The 24,120-nt window shown below is 37.7% G+C and overlaps 1 protein-coding gene across 1 annotated transcript in view; it reads right to left on the bottom strand.

Moving 5' to 3' along the window:
* LOC140517375 (cytochrome P450 2C23-like) overlaps nucleotides 1–13,998 on the bottom strand; it is a 30,448-nt gene extending 16,450 nt beyond the window's left edge. The window contains exon 1 of the mRNA XM_072628570.1: nucleotides 13,780–13,998. Within this exon, the coding sequence (XP_072484671.1) occupies nucleotides 13,780–13,959 (180 nt within the window). The 5' untranslated portion in view covers nucleotides 13,960–13,998. The remainder of the gene's footprint in view (nucleotides 1–13,779) is intronic.
* Between the last annotated feature and the right edge of the window lie 10,122 nt (nucleotides 13,999–24,120).

The raw sequence follows: 24,120 nt of genomic DNA, 5'->3' as shown, positions 1-24,120 counted from the left end.
CCAAAGCTGTGAAGTGTGTAAAAATGCCAACTGGTTGGTGTTGAAGTTTGCAGTCAGGCAGCTTGTACGCTTATAAGACCCAGCGGTAAGTGCGGGGGGGGGGGGGCGCTGGGGGTAAATTCATTGAGTCTTAGACAGACTTGGGGAGAAGGTGATGACTCCCAACCAAATTAGTGGACTGCGGGACCCCAGGGTGAAGGGCCCCCCAAAAAACGTTTGCTGGGTGACTGCTGGTGACGGGCGACCCTTGACCAAAGAAGCTAGCAGGAGAGCCAGCAGGAGAGCTAGCAAGGAAGCTAGAATAATTCGTTGAGTCTCAGACTCAGACTCGGAGGTATTGGCAACAACCTTCGTCCAAAATGGGACAAAAGCAGTCCAAGAATAGAGCTTCAGAGTGGAGTCAGGAAGAAATACCGGTAAATAATCCCTTGGGAAACCATTGCAAAATTGGCGTGAATTACCAAATTATAGAGAAAAGAATGTAGAAGAAGATGATTAAGTATTGTTGTTTCATATGGGGTGAAAAGACATCGGAGGAGGAGGCACAATCTGGCCCAAATATGGTTCCTCCGAGGATTGGGTTTGCCAAAAATTTAAACCTATATGTACTACTCTATTCTGTTGAATGTTTTGTCTGTATATGTTGTGTTGGTATTTCTGTGTGAGTGAAAGTCTGTGTGTCTCTGTTTTCATCTGATAAGGCTGTAAATTTAGCCAGCCAGCCAGCAGGAGCAGAAAGGCTGAGCTGAACTGTCCTTGAAATTCCTGTTACTCCCTTGCTTCAGCCCCTCCAGACTAGTTTCAGAGGGGTGGAAGGACAAGGAGGGAGAGAAAGGAAAAAAAAAATCTTTTTCCCTCAGACCTAAGAGGCATGCTAGCAACCATTTAACCATTTTCTGCCTCACCCAAAAGAAGAAATTTTAGTGTAATGGGAAATAACAGAAAGTTAAGTGAATTCATTCTGGTCGTATTTGGAATTGTGAATAGGTGAAATGCATCATTCTTAATTTAATGTTTCAGATAGGTTAGAATTTATTAAAGTTTGGTGGAAGTAAGCAGAAGATTAGAAAGTAAAAAAATCTCAAGTAAGCAACTTAGAGCTGAAAGTTTTGGATTTAGGTTTAATTAGATCAATATATATTTGATGCCAGACAATGTATTTAAAGTAAAAAGATAATAAGTTTAGGTTTTTCTTTTTCTTTGGAGAGTGGGAGGGCCAGAAAGGGGTGGCCTTGGGAATCCTGGCACAAATAAGAGGAGGGCAGAGACACCCAGTAGCGTTTCTGCCAAAAATGTTAGATCCATTAACAAAAGGATAGGTATTTGTTAGATGCAACATTAATCTAATGCAACTGTTAACGCGATTTTAAATTTTGTAATTTATTACATATAGATTGGGGTTTTAAAAAGATGTGATAGAAATCTGATAATTTGAAACTTACATTTGGTTATAAAAAAAGAGCTGAATAGGTTAATGGCTTCTTTTAAGTTTTAAGTAAACTTAAATAAGTTTAAATTTTTAGGTAATCCATCTAAATATTGTATTAGAAATTGCATTGTTAAGTTAATTAATGAATTGGTTAAAAAGATCTGTTATGAATTTTTTTTTATAAGAGTTTCCTTGTTGTAGCATTCTTATTAAGAAAATGAGAACACTTTAAAAATGTACAGGTATATATATATAGGTGCGATTTTCAAGCTTGTTTCATCTGAGCATGTATTATGTTAAAAGGTTATTTCTGCTGTTGAAAAGGAAATTTCAGCTAAAATTGTTTTTGCCATGAATCAAGCATTTACTCTAAAGTTATGTTTGTAAAAGAAAGTTTATGGGCAAATATGAAAAGGCTTTGGGTTTAGGTCTTTTCTTGTGATTTCTGTCAATTAGTTTCAAGGGGATTGTGATAAATTGCAAATTGTTCATAAGAGAGGAAATATTTATTGTGTTAAGAAATACTTTGTAAAATATTTTGTATGGTTTTTTGGAAGGCCTACCTATCCAATTTGTATTTGTAAGTTACAAAAGTGGGAAGAATTTAGTTTCTCTAATAGGATATGAAAATGCAATTGATGTCATCTGAAATTTATTGTTCAGGTTCATAGCTAAAACAATTTGTTACCACTTATAAAAAATTATGTTTGCCATTTGTAATTCTAATGCTAAAACCTAAAGCTGGTACACTGTGTGAATATGTGGGGGAAAGAAGCAATCCTCAGGCTAGTAACAAGCACAGCCCCAGCAGCTGAGGAGATTGTATATAGAACTTGCTTTGGTGAGAATTTGAAAATGTATAAGAAATGATTTTCAGTGATTGGCTCTTTAGGGCAAATTTAAGATCTAAGAGGTAAATAAAATCCCTGGCAACATTCTTTCTAAATCTAATGGGAATAAATAGATGTTGTATCATTGTTCCATAGAACAAGATTGGGATTTAAAGTTAACTGTAATTGTATTTTATTTACAGGGGGATTCAAGCAAAGGAATCCCTTACAAAAAAAGGGGGGGGGCACGTGGTCTGGGAGCTCAAGGAATGATCTTGATGGGAGTGGCCAGTAAACTGGAGATTTGGACTGATAGAATTAAGAGTGGGAAGTAGAATAGACTTGGGCATAGTGATAGGGTGGACCTTAGGAGAGCCGGTTCACGTGGAAAAAAAAACCAAGGAGTTTTCAAGGTGAGGTTTTCCAGGGCGTTTAGACAAATGGGACTAAAACCCTTTTGGGGTAATGGACAAAGGACCCAACTTGGAATGAGATCTTTACATGTTACAAAATGATGTAAAAGCAATTAGTATTAAAACAATTAACTGAATTAATTACTGAGACTAAATCAGAGACATCTTCAATTGGGAAAAAGAATTTCAGTCTAATTTTCTTAGAGGTAGGTAGTCTCTGGTAATATTTGGCATTGAAAGTTAAATAATTGTTTTGATTTGAATTCATTACATAAACATAAAAATTCAAGTTAGTGTTTGAACTTATCACATGTGTAGCTCATTCTTTTAGATTGAGCAGGGTTAGAAAGGGATAAAGTAGTTTGGGAAACAGACATAAATCTATTAGAGGAATGACTTATGATTGTTATTCAATCAGGAACTAGAACATGTATAGAAAGGCATGTAGGTTACTTAAGACTTGCTTCAAAAGATGTTCCTTGGCCAATGTGAAATTAGTCATGTTTGAAACTGATTATTGGAGCTTGCTATTTTAAGATTTTTGTGGGACTATTAACTGACTGTTCTTCTGAGTCTAACTCCAGGTGTGGATAGCAAGAGAGGTGGTCTGAGCCACTGATCCATGATGCCAGTAAGCCTGTGAGATGCTGGTATGAACTGCAAAAAGGTGATCTCATGGGAAGGTTGGGAGTGCGGCTGTTCAGCCTGAGCTGAGGTAGGATTCTCCTGACTCAATTTCGCCACTGACACCTGGCAGACTTGAAGCCTGACTGAATGCCAGTCGACAATCTACTCCTGCCTGGAATTGACATGAAGTGAGGAAGATGTTGTTTCCCTGCAATGTCCCTACTCTTAGTGGCAAATTCCTAAAATCAGAAGTTTTGTAAGTAATAATGCCAGATCTGTTGAATGATAGATTGTTGGTAGCGGAACATCTGAGGTTAAGTCTAAAACTGAGCTAACAGGTTTAGGACTTTAGACCAACAACAATAAGTTAGGGTCCTCTAATTCTTAGTAATAGTGTGGAGATGATTAAGTTAACGGCTTGTGAGACTAGCATGCATAGTTATTATTTTGTCTTAGTTGGTTAATGTTAAATGAAAAATGGTTTGTGGACTATATTGTAAATGTTTTAAAAGAAGCATCACATGATCAGAAGTTGGAATTGTTTTATGATGTGATATGCACTGTGTTAAAAATGATTATTTATTGTATTTATGTAAGTACTGGAGCCTGGTATTGACTCCTTAGTGAAATCTCATCTTCCTAAGAAGGGAATGAATGATGACTTACTGTGAAATGTAGGAGCTGCATTTTAATTTGAATTTTCTTTTTTTTTTTCTAAAAAAAAATGAATGACAATTTGTCAAAGTTTCAATTTTGATTTTTGTAAGAATGATAGGAATGGTAATCTAAGATGGTATTAAGTTCAGTTCTGTAGGAGAGTGGACCTCTGGATTTCTACAAGAAGATAAAGAAAAGAAGATGCTGAGATGCTGTGCTGATGACTGTTTGAAGGAGCATCCAGATCAGAAAATTGCATAAGATGATATTTCTCCCCAGACTGCTGTATGAGATGGAACCTCTAAATGGACAGTTCATTAATTTAAATCTCTGTATCTGTACTTATGACAAGGGGACTGCCCCCTGTAATTTGCTAATGTGTCAGTCAACTTTGCTTCCTTCCCATATTCATATAAAAGGAAGATAGATGAAGGGAAGAATTCATAAGGGAAAGAATGTGAAGAGGTATTTATTGATTGGATTTAGGTGTGGAAACAGGAACAAATAAGAGGAGGGGAGGAATATGGGTAAGATTGAACCTTGAACTATCTATTCCCCCATCCCAATTCAGAAAATGTTTAGCATGATTGGGAAGCCAGTAGACAAAGTTATGGAAAGTTATTGCACTTAAAAATTTTAAAGTTGTTTACTGTCATTTATAATTATTGCTATTAGTTTTTAAATTCTCAAGCTTCATGCTTGGAGACACACTTTGTCGGTATTAAAAGCTCCGTTTGAAGCGTGTGTGAGAACACACAGAATTTGGAAAGGGATAGCCAATGAGGTATATATATATAGATATATATATATATATTCATTATAAGTTTTGTTATTTGGGGAACTATACTAGGATTATTATTGTTTGTTCTTAACCGGGTTCTCTGTTCAGCAATTGTCCTAAGCCATTAATCACAATATCTAAACGGCACTCTTCTATTAAGACCGTGTGGACTTGACAAACCGTGGGAACAATGTAACCAAAATGTAATACCCTGGGAATGTCCCTTTTAGGCATGATCCTGTTCCCACTGCTGGGACACCAGGCCCCAGTTATCAACCCCCCTCTTGGAAATAGTTTCCTGGCCCTAATTCAGACCATTGCGGACACCTTTGAGGTATCCGACTGTTGGATTTGTGGGGGGACCTCAGCAGTTAAGTCAATGGCCATGGGTAGCAGTACCACTGAGTCCAGTCTGGATTTTAAGTAATAGATCTGTAGTACATGACAGAACAAGATTCTGGACAAGCCAAGAGAAACACCAATGGTCTTTGTCCGAATCAGTTCCAGGTGAACATTGTTTAAACCAAACAGGACCTGAGTTGCAGAAGACATAGCTGGGAAAAAGTAATTGTAAATGGACATTCACACAAAGGCCAGAAACCCTGGCTCGTATTGATTGTTCCCAGTATGCAAACAGATGGGATCAGAACAGTATTACCTGTTCAGATGGTAGGGTGATTCCCCGTACCCATTCATTTTTCCCATCCTCTTCATACGAAGAGAGAACAAAAGGGGAATATCACAAAAGTTGTGGGTATAAGTTTTACAACCCCTCTGATCCAAGAAAACCATGTGAAGGGGGTCACGACCATGACTATTTGTGGAGATATATATATATGAATAGTACTAAGAATAACACAGAATATAAAGAATGGGTATGGAAGTGGGAGAATGGAACACATAGGATGATGTTTCCTGGAGTGTAATCAATAGAACTGGGGAGAATTATCAACATTGTATATGGAAGAGGAAACAACAGCTATGGAAGGGTAAGTCAGAGATCATGAAAGGGGGACCATTAGGCCCGGATATATCTATTAAATAGATTAATCAGACTCCAAGCAGTAGTTGAAATTATAACCAATCAAAACAGCAAAGGCTTTGGACTTATTGGCTGATCAAACCACACAAACTAGGGAAGCAGTACTGCAACATAGATTAATCTTAGATTATTTACTTGCAGAAGAAAGAGGAGTTTGTGGGAAACTCAATTTATCTACATGTTGCTTAAAAATTGATGATAATGGAAGAATAGTGAAAGAGATCACCAAAAATATCAGGAAGGTTGCTCATGTTCCTGTACAAACTTGGAACTCCCTTTTCAATACATCTTGGCGGTCCTGTTTGGAAGGGAGCTGGTGGAAGAGATTACTGTGGTTTGGCATCATAGCAATTACTGGTATCATATTACTTCCTATTTGTTTACCTTGTTTGATTTCACTTATTACTAAAATAGTTAGAAATTCTCTCCTAAAACTTGCTAGAGTAGAAGAGAGGACCGAAGGAGCCATTCAGTTGATGATACTAAAAAAGGAAGGATGGGCACCTTGGGAGACAAAAGACAGGAATGATTCTGATTGGGATGAGGAGATTAATAGACAGTGTGACATCATGTTACAGAACTGTGGTTGAAATATCCGTGAGAAGTCTTCAGGTTAATAAATAAGAGGAGGGATTGAGTGGGACAGGTTTAGTGAAGACTTCTCAGATTGTAATTCTTCTCCCAGGGGTGAGGTAAGGCCTAAAGGCTCAAGGTTACAATATTTTTAGAATAGAATAGTTCCATATAAGGATATAAAACTGTGTACTGTATTAGGGTCTCAATGACTGGACAAAACTCACATAATTCCTCGATGTCTTCATTTCAAAAGGGATTGGTTAGATTTCGTGTCTAGAATGTAAGATCATATTCTCAGCTAATGAGGATAATGGTCAGCGTGGGGAGGAGGGACTTGCGTTAGGGTCTATATAAATCACTGTCGTTTTCTTTGTCTTTGTCTTTGCTACTCCTACAGGTAAGCCCCACTTCTCGAAAATCGAATAAATCACTTTTCTGTCATCACTTTGAGAGGCCTCTGAGTAATTGATTTATGTAGGGACCTGAGCCATCCCACACAACACTATTCTGCTCTTTGGGTTTCTTACATCACTCTCTCTGTCTCTCTCTATCTCTATCTATGTCTCTCTCTATGTGTCTCTCTGTTGTTTTTCCCTCTTACTTATATTATTACACCTTATTAACCTCCTTTGCTCAATCATAATCCATATTGAAATGTGGATTTTCCCCATTGTTCTGTCCTGGGCCATCTTTTCTTTCCATACTCACACTTGGTAACATCTTTATCCCTATGGAGATAACCCCCAGATCTATACATTTTGCCCTACTATCTCTCTTGAATATCCACATGCATACCATCGTCAATAAAAACAAAATAGAATTCACTCTCCTTACCCTAACGATCCGTTCTCTTCCAAATTTTCTTATTCATGACTAAGATGCCACTATAAAAGCGCAGGTTTTATCATTTCTCTCCGCGGATCAACAAACTTCAGTGGTTCCCTATTACATTTGGGACCAAATGTAAACTTCCTTGGTATTTAAAGGCCTTTGCAACTGGGCTGAAACCTTTCCAATTCCATTATTCCTCTTTACTTATTCCATAGTTTAGATAAATTGACTTTCTTGCTGTTTCTCACACAGTATTCTATTTCCCATAACCTTGCCTTTGCGAGGCATTTGGGAGCCCTATATTCTGGAGGCACTTCTTCCTTGCTTCTGACTCTTACAATTACTTGTTTCCATCAAAACTTAGCTCAAGTACCACTTTCTGCATGAGGTCTTTCCTGATACCTCTCTGCACTGCCTTCCCATCTAAACATTACCTTACATTTATTTTCAGCATTTATGTTTACTTTGCAAATTCTCACATTTCCCCATTAGCTTACTTCCCTAATCTATATTCGCACTAGAATTATTGCCCCTCCAATGGATGAATGCTGAAGCTCTCTGAGTTCTACAAGAGTGAGCACAAAATTATTATACGATTGCAGTGTTATATATAGATAGGGTCACATATGTAGAGTATGTAAGTCATTTTTCTTTTTCTCCTAGGTCTTTTTCATGAATGTGTGTGTGGACACACACATGCCTTTTGTCTCATTCAGATGTGAAATACTTGAGGACATGGATCATTTTGCTTTTGTCTTTGTAACCTTAGGTCCTAGTGCAATGCCTGTCACAAGGCACATGTTCAGTGATGACTTTTTTGTTCATTGATTAAGTTCTGGCATATTCTGCCCAGATAAAGAAACCCTAGTCACAATAATGTCTTCATTATATGCTATCTGTTTGTGGAGAACAAGTCTACCTAAGATCAACATGGTATTTAAGTATTTCTTAATCATTTATCTTTTTAAAAACTCTTCTATCATTTTATTAGGTTATTCCCTTTGTTATTGGGCACTGACAAAGTCATTTAATCCCTAATCCCATTTTCCCCATAAACTATGGTTTTATTGCACAATTTTGGATAGTGGGGTGATTTGGGGGAAATCATACAACATGTTATTGCAGGAATAGATGTATATAATTTTGCTGAAATATTATTTCATTCTAAGCAGTGAAGAATGGGATAGTCTCAGAGAAACACAAGAAATCTTGTGTGAACTGATGTCGAATCAAGTGAGTAAATCATGAACAACTTAAGTGTTAAAAGCAACATTGCAAAAACAAAAAACTTTGAAAATCTTGAGGACTATCATCAGCATACTAAGAACCCACCATGCCAAGGGATTCATAATGAAACATGCTATACACATCCTGAATGAAATGGGATAGATTAGGGTTCAGATGGAGACACTTTTCGTTCATAGATAATGCAGGAATTTGTTTTGCTTGACCACATGTTAGCTACAGGGATTTGATTTTCTTTGTAAGGTGGGAGCTTCAGGCAGGATGAGAAAAGATGAGTTTCCTTGCACAAAAAAATATGAATCTAATTAATTAAGTAAAATTAACCATTCTCTTACTACTTCCTTATTTCTCTTGAACATCACCTCTCAGTCATTTTTTCCCATTATTTCCCGTGCATAGTTCATTTTCCTTGGCAAGAAAAGCATAGTCAAATAAAGAATACCTCACTTTGCCCCCTCTCTGTTGTCATTATTGTCCCATGAACCCCAAGCAAATGTCCTTTTCCATAGTTATCCTGCTTTTCCCACTCGGAAATTTAAAAAACAACCCTCTTTGTTGTAGTTCATGACATTATTTTTATCGAATTGTGAGAGATGCTTAGGCCCATTCTCTACTACCCAGACTTCTTTCTGCAGGTTTCTTTTCAAATAAGATTAAACCCAGGACTTTAGATCTTCTATCACTTTCAAATCTCTGTGAAAGAAGGACTAGAAGTTACCCTGGCATTATCTGTTCTTACTGAAAGCATGGTAGCTTTTTGTAATCACCATGCTCTTTTATGGATGTTCAAGAAATATCTTCTCAGTGATCCACGCTCAAAATTTTCCAGGAATTGACATAAAATTAATTGACCTTTTTTCCCGTAGGCTTTGGATTTTTTTCTCTTTTTGAAATTTGGCTTCAGGATGACTTGAGGCTAATAGTTCCACTAGGCATCAAGAAACAATAAAGCAAAGTAAAACTACCCCTCCCTTCAAAATGGAGAGAAAAATAGATAGGAAACTTAGTAATCAAGAAATTTCTGCAGACTATCTCATTTTCTTCTGGTTCTCCTGTTACATGCCTGACTGCTTATTCTCAGTCTGCAGTGCTGGATCATCATAAATCTCCTGCCCACTAAGGCTCTTTTCTGGCCCCTCTTTCCTTTTCACTCCCATGGGGATTCCATGGAGATGCCATTACACTTTCTAGCTAGGTGACCTCAGTGTCTATGGTTTCAATTATCCTTTATAAGCAGAAGATTCCCATATTCATATGACTAGGCTATCACTTTTGACCTCCACATATCTAGCTACTGAGAAGTGGATTTCTCACCCTGGATATCCTATTGGTATTACAAACTTAATATGTCCACAATACAAGTCATTTGTTTTCCCCTAAAACTACACTTTCCTCCAAACATATCCATTTTCCTTGAGGGAACCCAAGAGGCAGACTTCATTTGGAGACACCTCCATCAACCCTGATTTATAGGTATGGGTTTATGTCTGACTTTTCATTCTTAATTATATCCAATTAATTGTGGTCAAGTCTGGTAGATTCTATCTTCGTGTCTCCCACGTATATTCTGTCTTCCATCCTTACTTCTTTTCTGACCTAATAAAGACTCTCATCCTCTCTACCTTGCTTAGACTACTGTAATAGACTTGTGAAACTGGCACCCAAACTACTTAACCCAATAAGTAACTTAGAGGGGAAGAAAAAATGGAATATGACCTTCAAACTACCACTAAAATCCTTTAGAAATAGAGATAGCCCAGAACTGTTACTCAAGAGCCTTTGGGATGGCCTTTTCACATCACTGATTCCTCCCCTTAGACCTGAGGTTCCCCAACTTATTTGGCCTTCTGTCTCTTTTTCCAAAAACTTATTCAGTGGCCCCTTGGAAATCAATTTTCCTCAACCTTTCAATTTTTTTAAAAAATGCAAAAGAATTTCTTAGATGATACAACTTATGTTTAATAATTTATTGAAAATTTGTGGTTTCTAAGTTTTTTTTTATTTCTATGACATAGTGTCATTATGTTAAAATGTCATTACATGCAGATATTCCTGCAAATGAGTGCTGGACTTCACAACCTGAAATGTACTATACACTCACCTGACAACACTTGCTTGTTAAGACCTGTGGATTGACTTAACACACTGATCTATTACAACTTACGTTTTATGTAGTTTATTTTATTTGTTTATTTTTAAAAAGTAAAAAAATAAAAAAGTTTATTTTGTTTAGAAAATAATGTAAATAATATGACTTTAATTCTATTTCACAACAGATAAATCACATACAAGAGGTTTTTCAAATTTTTCTACTCTTCTGTCCTTATGCTTTCACTGCCAACTTGTCTTTATTCAACGCTCCATAAATGCACCAGAGGCTCTTATCACCTCCTGGATTATCCTAGTGACCCCCATTGCATGGTATCACCCCCTTTGGGAACTTTTTTCCGTAGACTGTTGGCTTTCCTTTTTGCCCAGGCCAAGCAAGAATCCTTTCACTGAGGGGCAATCACTATGAATAAGGGACCCACCTTCCTCACAACCATCACTACCAATTACTAAACAACTGATCCTGGAAGGCAGGTAAGCCCAAGATTCCTGGGAGTGGCAGTCCACCCTGCAAACCACTGTTCCTACTTCCATTCAAGCCACTCCCAGCATCAGCCCTGGAAGCAAAACTCCAGCAACTGCTTTTGTAGGTGCTGAAGCCATAACTACTGAAGACTGGAAAAGAAAATGGTTCAGTATCAGAAAAGATATGACTTTTATCAATGGAACTGATGTTAAATGCGCTGTATTGCTACCAGTTTTGTAAATTTGCCCTAAGAAGAATCAGACCTTTCCTAGTGATATAGACCTGAAATGTCATACTCTGTATTATCTCCACCATACTGAGCACATAGTAAGTACTTAAGTGTTGATATTTTTCTCCATTCTTTCAGTGGACTCCAATTTCAACACTCTGGGCCTAATATTTGTCCTTTGTAATGAATAATCCACACAATTAATAATTCAATATTCCTGTGGCAGAGTTCTGACCATGTCATTCGTCTTTTCACAAGTCTTCAGGGGCTCCCTACTGCTTCCCTAACATGGCACTTAAAGACCTCCACAGCTGGCTCCAATCTAATTGCCCAGATATATTTTGTATGACCCCTCATCCCAAGCTTTACATTCTTGCCCAATCCACTTGCTTGTTACATTATCCCCCAATTCCTTGCCTTTGCCCAGAATGTCTCCCATGTCAGGCATTCATTCCCACCCTGTCCTCCAATCAGAATATGTTATTTCCCTCAGGGTCTAGCTCAGGTGTTCTCTTCCACTTGAAACTTTTTTTTGGATCTTCCACTTACAAGTGTTTTCTCTGTAATTTAATTACCTTCTACTTATTTATCTATGAATTTGTCATATCCCTCTATTACAACATAAGCACTAGGAGGACAGGAACCATTTTCTTTCAAAGTGAGATGGCTTCATTCACTATATGTTTTTCTCCTGTGCCTGCCACATAGTAGGTACTGAAGAAGTTCTCATTCATTGACTGATTCATTTTTTCGTTTCCATCCCCAGAAAGTAGTGTGATGCATTACAAAAGACAAATACTTTATCCTATTGTTAAACTTCTTTTTGTTTTTTTTTTATTTTCAGTGTTCTACAATCACTACCACATAACTTTGATTTTTTTGCCCTCCCTCCTCCTCCTTACCCCCACCACCCCCCTCCCTCCCCAAGATGGCATGCAATTTTCTAGGGGTTCTGCACATACATTCCTATTAAATACACTTTTACCATACTCATGTTGCATAGTTTTAAACTTTAATTAAAATTTATTTTTAATAAGAATTTTAATTCTTATTAAAATGAATGGGAGAAATCCTAAAACAAACCAAAATATAATACAATAGAAAATAATCTGCTACATTCTGTACTTGAATTTCACAGTTCTTTCTCTTGATGTAGGAGGCATTTTGCCCTAAAAGACCAGCGGAAATTTTTTAAGTCCTTGCATTACAATAAAGTCCTAAGTCTACCAGAAAAAATCCTTGCAAACTGTGGTTGCTGCTGTGTACAAAATTTTCCTGGCTCTGCTCCTTTCACTCAGCATCAGATCATTTGTCTGTCCATTCCTCTCTGAACTCTTCCTGTTCGTCATTTCTTAGGGCACAGTAGTATTCTGTGACACTCATATACCACAATTTATTCAGCCATTCCCCAATTGATGGGCATCCCCTTGATTTACAGATTGTGGCCATCACAAAATATATAAATGCTATAAATATTTTTGTACATGTAGTATCCTTTCCCATTTTTATAATCTCTTGGGGATACAATCCTAAAAGCGGCATTGCTGGGTCAAAGGGCATGCACATTTTTCTAGCCCTTTGGGCATAGTTCCAAATTGCTCTCCAGAATTGTTGGATCAGCTCACAGCTCCACCAACAATGAATTAGTGTTCTAGCTCTCCCACATCTTCTCCAACATTTATCATCTTCTTGCTTTGTCATGTTAGTCAATGTGATAGGTGTCCTGTGATATCTCAGAGTTGTTTTGATATGCATCTCTCTAATAAATAGTGATTTACAGCATTTTTTCATATGACTATAGACATCTTTTAATTTCTTCCTCTGAAAACTACCTTTCTATATCCTTTGACCATTTATCATTTGGGGAATGACTTGTGTTCTTGTACATTTCACTCAGTTCTCTCTATATTTAGAAATGAGGCCTTTATCACAGACACTAGTTGCAAAAATCCTTTTCCAATTTTCTACTTCTCTCCTAATCTTGGTTTCATTGGGTTTATTTATGCAAAAACTTTTCAGTTTAATGTAATCCAAATTGTCCCTTTTGTACTTCATAATACTTTCTGTCTCTTGTTTAGTCAAAAATTCTTCCCTTCTCCATAAATCTGATAAATACACTATTGCTTGATCCACTAATTTATTTATAGTATCAATCTTTATACCGAAATCATGTATTCATTTGGACTTGATTCTTGCGTAAGGTGTCAGGCATTGGTCTACGCCTGGTTTCTGCCACACTGTTGTCAAGTTCGATAAACCCAACTTACTGTTCAACAAAAATTTCTGGGAAAACTGGATAGTATTGTTGAATTTCTTTTGCTATCAGAGTTTTGACACAACCATCAATGCATGCCTGACATCATTGATAATGGAGATATCATACATAAAAGCCTTGATTATACTGTCCATTAGCTAGGACTCTAAATCACCATGAGTCCTGATTCAATTATTTATTTGAAGTGTTTGTTTCACATCCCCCTTCCAACACACACAGAGACATATTCCAAGCAGCTAGGATCCAAACCCAAAATTCTGTTCCTTTACCTGTGAGAATGTTGCAGTCATATTCTTGAAATCCAATTGCAGGATGTTACCAATAAAGGGTAGAGGAGTGGGACCTGGTGGGAGCTTCCTCCTTTTGAATCCTTGGTTCCATAGGGACACAAAGAACAGGAAAAGGACACAAGCCAGAAGGGCAGTAGTGGTGAGCCCCCAAGGATCCATTGCCCGGAGAGATGGTCCTACAGCTCTCAGGGGTACTGGATCAGTCACCGTACTTTTATAATCATTTGTAGAAAACAAGGGGAGGGAATGCCCAGCCAATAAACAGACAGTTCTTGTAGGAAATCTGGATTAGTTTTCCATTAACTTTGATTAGTTTAGTAGTCTTTGGACACTGACCTTAACCTGGCAATAAATTATTGGGAGATCACAAACTGTCAAGAATAAAATTTCTATAGGTCTATGGATGTGTATTGACATAAGAAGGGAGAAAATATCCAAATTCAACCTGAGAGGAGGTGGAGGTGGATTTCACATGGTCAGATGCTGCACGCTTGACCTCTCATTAAAGAGCTTATGTCCAATCTTCTTGTCTCCTAAGCTACATTGGTGTTAACTGACTTCTTAATCATGCTTATTCTTTCTCTACCTTGAAGAATATTCCTCTTGAGAGAGAAGATGGAAAATAAATAGATATTGACATGTCCTGCTTTCTTTCTGAACTCTTTGAGTAGTAGGCCCTCCCCCCTAGGGGTTCTCCCCACTCTCTTTCTCTTTTTCACTGTTCTTGCTCAGACCTTTTATGTTTCCCAGATTTTTACAACCTTAAATGTCTTCACAGCTTTAGTCTTTCTGACCCTGATCTTTCAGGTTGATATCTTTTCTGGTATCAGTCATTGAAAATACTCACCATCCACCCATTCTTGTTATATGCCTTCATCTACTAATGTCACTTTAAGCTCAATCTGAACCTATCTCTCCTACTGACCTGCATAGATTACCTGCCTCATTCTAGCTTGGAGGATAACCATAGTTCTCAGACTGAGACTGTAATCCTAAATCCTTTTATACTTGGTGGTCTTCCAGTTTATATTGATATAGTACCAATTTCTCTGTTCATACTGACCTCTGTTTTGTGTCAGGTTCAAGAATCTGAGCATCTCATTAGAATGTATTCCTTGCCCCATATTGCACTTTCCTGCAGATCTCTAAAGTACCATAGGTAATATAACATGCCTTCAATTGTCAGTACACAGAGAGTACTTCAGGAAGGACTCTAGTTAGGGTCTCAGCTAGTCATCATTCACTTACCTTTCTCTTATTCCTTCACAGAAATTCCATTCCCTGGCAATCTTTGACTAAAGTCTCTTCTTCTGTTGGAAGAAAGGGAATATTGAGAGTTTGAAAAAGAAAATAAAAAGATAAAGAATTAAGATTACTGCCCAAGGGTATGCTCAGTCTATCTCCAGAGAGTTGGTTGTTAAAATCTAAGTGTGACCATTTATACTTTGATCACCTGACAAACAACACAAATCAGGACTTGATGTATTGTTTTATTTCTAGACTTAATAATGAAGAAAATGTTGATAGTTAAGACTAAATTTAAAAGTGTGAGAAGTGTAATTTTTTTTCTGGAAATCTGGCTATTTACAAGCCTACTTCTGTACCCTGCCTCTGTGGAGCGTCTTAGGTGTCCTGACACAAGAATTATCTACCCTGCAAAGATATGACTGTCTTACCATATCAGTTGTTAGAGGGAGTTCCTCCTCTGGTTATATCCGAGAAATCTTAATTTATATAATAATAGTAATATTTATGTGACACTTTCTATGTCCCAGACACTGTGTTAAAAACTTTATAATTATTTCACTTAATCCTCACAATAATATGAGTAACTAGGTGCTATCATTATCCCAATTTAACAGATGAGGAAAGTGAGCCAAATGGAGGTTAAGTGGCTTAATAATAATAGCAGAAATACCATACTGCCTCTCTCCCGTTACCATTCTGACCTTGGTCCCTAGACCTAAGTTTCCTTCCCTGATTACTGAGAGCATTGGGCTAGAAGAACTAGTCTTTAAACAGTGAACCCTTGTGATCTTGTGATTTCCCCCCACATGCCTTACCTAATCTTCACCACCCAGGTTAAAGATTAGGAATTGTTAGTGAAGTGATCAGAAGGGATTTACATAAGATCATACACCCAATGAGTGACACACTGAGTTGGTATCCTCCCTGAACTATGAACTCAACCAAACTGAGATGAGTTTACTTCTTTGTTTACAGGAGACATGGACCCTGGTGACCACTCATGGACTCTTTTGAACTTGGCATGAAATTATGAGCACTTTAAGCTTGTTTAAAACTTATCTGTGTGCCTTATTCAACACTGATATGAATTAATTTCTTCTAATTGGTTCCACAGAGATGGAAAATACATGTTGTAAGGACAAGAAAAAATGAATGTGGATTATGAAGGGAGATCACTTGGCATCAACCTTCTGATCATTATTATCAGGGAGACACATGTTCATGGAAAGCTTCTAGCACTGTCATGATGGAGAGCCAAAAGGGATCCATTTGGGTGGTGAGGTCTTTCAGGTGGTTCCACCTGGATGCATCAAAACCCCAAACCTTGCAGAGCACTCTGGACAAGATGGAATTCCAATTTCTATGTTGAGGTTCAGTTAGGAGGTAACAAAGGGAATATCTACATCATTATCAAAACTTTATATAGCTTTTAAATTCACACACAGTCATAATTAGAGCATTTTTAGTGTAAAATGCAGTTGATCATTGGTAAAATGCAGATGATCCTTAGATCATCACAAGTTTCCTGTGAAGTCAGAAGTGCACCTCATGGGTTAGCTTGGTATCCAGGGAAGGAACCTAGACTTGGAGTCAGAAGATCTGGTTTCAAATGCCAGCTCTGCTGGTGACTCCCTGTGTGACCTTGGTCAAGTCACTTGCCCTAACTAGGGCTTCAGTTTCTCATGTGTCAAATGAAGCCATTGGCCTCAGTGACTTCCAAGTTCCCATTCAGCTCTAGATTTATGATCCCATGACTCTTTTAAGCCTTTTATGATTTCCCAAGCTCTTTACAGACATTGTTTCCTTTTAACTCTCATGAGAATTCTGTGAGGTGAGTGGGGCAAGCATTACTCAGCTCATTTTTCAAATGCAAAATCCTGGGCCCTGAGTCATTCAGTGATTTGTGTAACAAATATGTTCAAGCAGGAACTGGCAGGGCAGAATTTGCAGGCATACCTTTGAACTCCATATAAAGCTTCTCCTACCACAAAACCCTCTTATAATCATGCCAAGTATGTGCTATGTCATTCTTAAATGTGTGATTCCATTAGGGAATGAATTTCTGTTGATAGATGTCCTCTCCTAATGCACATTGCCACTTTCTCTGAAACATTCTGCTAGAGAATTTTCTAGGTACACTAAGATGGTAACGACTAGTCAAAGGCTACATAGCCAGTAAGTCAGAACAAGTCTTCCTGACCCCAGGGCCAACACTTTCTCTTCTCTGGCACATAGGAATGAAATGTGGGGTTGGAAGTATAAAAGGAGAAGAAAAGAGCAAACAGCTGAGGGTAGCCTGCTGGATACACTGCTGATCACACTGCTGATAATGGACAATGCATCAGGTCCTTGCCACTGAGTACTCCATGGTAGTTCTCTGACAGCAAATAGTGAGACATGGCCATTATTTATCTGCAGCAGAAAAGAACTGACTAATGTCAGGGTATTTTTTTATGTACTTCAGTCCACAGGTCAGAGATGGTTTGTGAGCTTGATATTTCCGTAGTTCCTCGTGGCTAGTTTTGGGTGGAATTGAAATGAAATAAATATATTGAAATCAAGGTGCCATAATTTTGAGACCCCATCTGAGCTAGAGTTGCAGGGAAGTCTATATCTTCTTGGAATTCAGTGAATTTTCTTTATTTTAATTCAGATGTATGGCATCTGCTAAATATGTGGTGAATACTGACATTCGTTTGTCTTCTCTTGTCCCTTGCAGATATCATCTCCTTAATCATCTTAATTTGCATTTTAAAAATTTTGTTTTTATTTTTTAAATTTCTGGAATAAAACAAGCATTTCCATAACAGAGTGTAACAAAATGAATGTACATGATACTATAAATCTCTTATGTGCAACTTGCTAATCCTTTTATATATATAGTAAATTTATCATATTCATTTATTTTTTCTCCCCCCCCCAACCTAGAGATGGCTACCACCAGAAACAAATATAAGTGTGTGTTTGTGTAAATTTGTTCTATCCATATTTCTCTTTGCCAGTTCTTTCTCTGGATGTATATAGCATCTTTCTTCACATGTCTTCTGTAACTAATTTGGGCATTTATAATAGTCAAAGTACATTCACTCAAAGGTATTCTTAAAAACGATATTGCTGTTGCTCCATATGATGCTCTTTTGGCTCTGTTCATTTGTTTCTTGGTTATTTTGTGGAAGTCTTTTCATGCTTTTTCTAAAGTCGTTAAACTCATCACTTCTTATGGCACAGTATTATTCCATCATAATCGTGTACCACCAATTGCTCAGCCATTTCCCAAATGATGGGTATCACTGAAATTTCCGGATTTTTGCCACTACAAAGAGAGCTACTATAAACATTTTAGATTATATTGGTTCTTTTCCTTTTCCCTTAATCATCTTTGTAAATATATTCCTAGCAGTGGTATTGCTGAGTCAAAAGGAATGAGCAATTTAAGAATTCTTTGGTAAATAAAACACAATATGAAATATCTCATCAGAAAAGCAACTGAACTGGAAAATAGATGCAGGAGATACAATTTAAAAATTATTGGACTACCTGAAAGCCATGATCAAAAAAAGAGCCTAGACATCATCTCCTAAGAAACTATCAGGGAAAACTACCCTGATATTCTAGAAACAGGGGGTAAAATACATATTGAAAGAATCCATTGATCACCTCCTGAAAGTGATCCCAAAAGAAATACTCCTAGGAAAATTGTAACCAAATTCCAGAACCACCAGGTCAAGAAGAAAAAAATATAAGCAGTAAGAAAGAAACAATTCATGTATTGTGAAAATGCCATCAGAAGAACACTAGTTCTAGCAGCATCTATATTAACTGTAGGATAGAAGGGCTTGGAATAAAATAATCCACAGGTCAGAGGAGCTAGGATTAAAACCAAGAATCACCTACCCAGCAAAACTGAGTTTATTACTTCAAAGGAAATGGTCTTTTTTTTGTTAGGGATAAGAATTTGTTACTTAAAATGACATTGTGGGAAATTAATAGTATTGATTGTTTTAAGGCAAATTAGCCTGTTCCTTTGATGAACATGAGAACACACAATATCCTCAGGTGCCAGTCTCATCGACTTATTCAGTGGTGGCAAACCAGAAAGATCCCTGATTGTATGAACCTGAAAAGGGAAAATGGTCTTTCAATGAAAGAAAAAACTTCAAGCATTCTTGATGAAAAGGCCAGAGCTGAATAGAAAATTTGACTTTCAAATGCAAGAATCAAGAGAAGCATGAAAAGGTAAACAGGAAAGAGAATCATATGCAACTTACTAAAGTCAAACTCTTTGCATTCCTACATGGAAAGATAATATTTGCAACTCTTAACACTTTGCTCAGTATTAGGATAGATGGAGGGATTATATACATATAGACAGAGGGCACAAGGTGAGTAGAATAAGGATGATATTTTAAAATAACATTCAGGGATGAGAGAGGAATATATTGGGAGGAGTAAGGGAGAAACTGAATGAGGTAAATTATCTGTCACATAAAAGAGCCAAGAAAAATCTTCAATAGATCAGAAAAAGAGGAGGGAGGTGAGAGGGAAAGAGTGAACTTTACTCTCATTGCATTTGGCTTAAGGAGGGAATAACATGCACACTCAATTTGCTATGAAAAAGGATCTTACCCTCCAGCAAAGTTGGAGGGAAGGGGATAAGTGTGGGGTCAGGGTGGGGAGGGATGATAGAAGGGTGGGCAAATGGGAGGAGGGGGTCATTTGAAGGAAATAACTTTTAAGGAGGAATTCTTTGTAAAGAGAATAGAATAAATTGGGGGCATGATAGAATGGAGAGAAATATAGTCAGTCTTTCACAATATGATGGTTGTGGAAAAGTTTTGCATAACTTCACATATAAAACCTATATTAAATTGCTTGCCTTCTTATTGGGGCTGGTGTAGGAGGAAGGAAGGGAGAGAAGTTGGAATTCAAAAGTTTTACAAACAATTGTTAAAAATGGTTTTTGCATGCAACTGGGAAACAAGATATACAGGCAAAGTGACATGGAAATCTATCTTGCCCTAAATAAAATAGAGAGATGGGGATAAGAGAAGGCAGGATTGTGATAGTAAGGAGGGCAAATTGTTGGAAGTGGTGATTAGAATGCACATTGTCTTCGAGCTGGCCAAGTGGAGAGATGGTGACAAAATTTGGAACTGAAAACCTTGTGGAAGTGAATGTTGAAAACTAAAAATAAATATATAAATTTTTTAAAAAAGCAAGAAAATCACAGGTTATGTTCAGATTCTATGATATGAATTTGACAAAACAAATTTCTTCTTCTTTACCATATATTCTCCTTTCTGGGTTCATGCCCTCCAGCCTTCTGAATTCTGACTTTCCCAGGAGCTCTGGTTCCCTTTCTCTTTGAAAAGATGCCATTCTTAGAATCCCAATTCTCTCTCAGATCTATATCGGATTACTCTCATTGTAAGGTTCCATAAATTCCTGTAATTGAACATATCTCTCCACACATTGGAATGGTGTTCAATGACACCACTTCTATCCCTGAACTAAAATGTCTCCCCTTACCCTCTTTCAATCACTCTCTTCTCCACCTTGCTCCTCCTCCCATGATCCCTCTTTTACTGAAAGAATTCAGGAGTTATTTCCATTCGTTGTTTAATATTGACTTCACACCTTCCCCTTTATCTCTTCTCTTTTCTTTTCCTTTTTATGGACACATCTATTCTGCTGTTTAGTCCTACCTAGTAAACATTTATTCCATTGTCCTTGAAAGGTGTATCTGAATTAGTAGATAATATTTCAGGCCTTTTTCTTCACCAATATCCCTATTTTAAAAATTCTGCTTCAATTCTTATCCCCTTGTGTACCTTTGGGAAGTAATCTCTGAAGATCTTTCTGTTATTTTCTCTCTTAAAACTTAATAAGGGAAGGAAGAGCCAAGGCGGACAAGTAGAAGTAGGGACCTACTACAGGTCTCCCCGTGAAATCTCTCAAAAGACCTTTAAAATGACTTTAAATAAATTCTAGACCATCAGAAGCCATAAAATGGCAGGTAGATGCAAATTAGCAGCCAAAGACAATCTGGAACAGGCATGTTGTATCCAACCAGGCTTGGGAAGGATTGATTTTCTATGGGTCACACCAGCTTGGACTGAGCAGGAGCAGGCCTTGGGGACTGAACTGATGGTGGCTGCTGTGGATTCCTGACTTCTCAGCCTACAAATGCTAAAGAGAGTTTCAAATGTCCGTGGGAATGATCTCTCACCTGGATGAGAGGGGAGCTCCAGCCCCTGCCTCAGAGCCACTGCTGAACCAGAGGTTGCTTCTGGAGCTCTCCACTTGAGTAAATGTCTCAGAAAATGAGGAATCCAGCTAAAAAGAAACAGACTACAGATTCTTATATTCCCTGTGAAGAAGTATTTTCTTGCATCTTTGGAGACAAGGAAGATAAAAATATACAGCCAGAAGAAGACAACAAAGTCAAAACTCCTGCATCCAAAACCTCTTAGAAAAATATGAATTGGTCTCAGGACACAGAAGACCTCAAAAAAGAATTTTGAAAATTCAATAAGAGGAGTAGAGGAACAATTGAGAATAGAAATGAGAGTGATACAAGAAAATCATGAAAATAAGCTAACAGCTTGCTAAAGAAGATCCAAAAATGCTGAAGAAATTAACATCATTAAAAATAGACCAACCTGGAGCAGAACTAAGATGGTGGAGTAGAAGCATGGACCTGCTTGAGCTTTCCCCTCAGAGTCCTTAAAATACATGTAAACAATGACTGTACACATATTTTAGAGCAGCAGAAGCCACAAAATGACAGGCAGAGTGAAACTTGTTTCCAGCCCAAGACAACCTGGAAGACCAACAGAAAGGGTCTTTTGTACCAGCCTTGGAGTGGAGCACAGCCCAGCATGGGTCTTGCTAGAACAGACGGGACTGGATCAGGCTTCAATGTGCTGAATCATGGATAACTGCTGTGGTTGCCAGATATCTCAACACACAAACACCAAAGACAGCTTCAAAGGTTAGTGAGAAAGGTCTTTCACCTGGCTGAGAGGTAAACTTGGTGAGGCCCCAGCCCCAGAGCAGTGACAGTGACTTCTAGAGCTCTCAGCCTACAGAAGGTGGGGGAATCCAGTTACTGACCTTGGTCTCAGTCCTGAGTGGCAGGCCTGGGGTGAGGAGGGGTGCTTGCATTATGGAGCTGGAGTTGACTGTGGAGATGGAATTCTACTCATAGTTCCAGGGCAGAACAGAGTCCTTATGGTTGCCCACAGACCAGAGTAGAAGCCATGAGAGGAGTAAACACTTCGCCTCTGATCATACCATGTTGGAGGAACTAAGAATTTACAGATCTCAAAGGACTCAAAAGTCAAGTAATTGTCTGGAAAATTGCCCCCAAAAGGAAGAAAATAAGAATATGGAAGAGTACATTCTTGGTGAAAGGTACTGTCTTCTATCCTTTTGGATGAAGAAGATCAAAACATAGAACCAGAATAAGACCAAAGAATACAACCAGAGGAAGATAGCAAGGTCAAGACTCCTACATCCAAAGTCTCTAAAAAAGTGTGAAAGGGTCTCAGGCCATGAAAGAACTCCAAAAGGACTTTGAAAATTAAGAAAGAGAGGTGGAGGAAAAATTGGGAATAGAAATGAGTAATTGAAGATAATCGTGATAAATGAGTCAATGGGTTGCTAGAGGAGACTCAAAAGATTCTAAAGAAAATATCAGCTATAAAAATAGACTAACTCAATTGGCAGAAGAGATCCAAAAAGTGAATAAGGAGAAGAATGCCTTAAAAAGTGGAACTGACCAGGTGGAAAAGGAGGTCCAAATATCCACTGAAGAAAAAAGTTCTTTAAAAATTAGAATGGAGCCGATGGAAGCTAATGATTTTAAGAGAAATCAAGAAATTACAAAACAAAAACAAAAGAATGAAAAAATGGAAGACAACGTGAAATAACTCATTGGAAAAACAACTCACCTGGAAAACAGATCCAGGTGAAATAATTTAAAACTTTTTGGTCTGCATGAAAACCATGATCAAAAAAGAGCCTAGACATCATATTCCAAGAAATATTCAACGAAAACTGCAGTGATATTGTAGGGTCACACAGTAAAATAAAAATGGAAAGAATTCATCAATAATTTCCTGAAAGAGACCCCTAAAGGAAAACTTAGGAATATGGAGCCAAATCACAGCACATCCATATCAAGGAGTAAATATTACAAGCAGGTAGAGAGAAACAGTTCAAGTATTGTAAAAATACAGTCAGGATAACACAGGATTTAGCAGCTTCTGCAGTAGAGGATGAAAGGGCTTGGAATATGATATTCCACAGGTCAAAGGAGATAGGATTAAAACCAAGAATCACCTACCCTGCAAAAATGAGTATGATACTTCAGGGGAAAAAATGTGACTTCAAGGAAATAGAGGACTTCCTAGCATTCTTCTTGTAAAGACCAGAGCTGAATAGAAAATTTCACTTTCTTTTTTAAAAAATAAATTTATTTGTATTCAGTTTTCCACAATCACTTCCACAGATCCCAAATTTCTCCCCCTCCCTTTCATCTCCCTCCCCGAAATGGCATACAATCTTATATGGGTTCTACAGACACATTCTTATTAACCATATTTTGGCATTAGTTACGTTGCATAAAAAAATGGAAATGAATGGGAGAAGCCATAAGAGAAAACAACCAGAACATAACATAACACAAGAGAGAAGAATCTTCTTCATTCTGCATTCCAATTCCAGAGTTCCTTCTCTAGATCCAGATGGCATTTTGCCTCAAGAGTCCTTTGGGAATATTTTAGATCCTTGCATTGCTGTAAAGGGCTAGGTCTACCACTAACAGTCCTTGCACACTGTGGCTGTTACTGTGTACAATGTTAACCTGGTTCTTCTCATTTCACTCAGTTTCAGTCCATATAAGTCCTTCCAGGCTTCTCTGAAGCCTTGCTGTTCATCATTTCTTATAGGAAAATAGTATTCCATCACATCGATATAGCACACCTTGTTCAATCATTCCTCAACTGAAGGACATCCCCTCAATTTCCAGTTCTTGGCCACCACAAAGAGAGCTGCTATAAATATTTT

This window comes from Notamacropus eugenii, chromosome 1 (assembly GCF_028372415.1).
Source record: "Notamacropus eugenii isolate mMacEug1 chromosome 1, mMacEug1.pri_v2, whole genome shotgun sequence".
Lineage (NCBI taxonomy): Eukaryota > Metazoa > Chordata > Mammalia > Diprotodontia > Macropodidae > Notamacropus > Notamacropus eugenii.
Note: the sequence above shows the minus strand (reverse complement) of the source record. Positions and strands in the feature narration are given on the sequence as shown.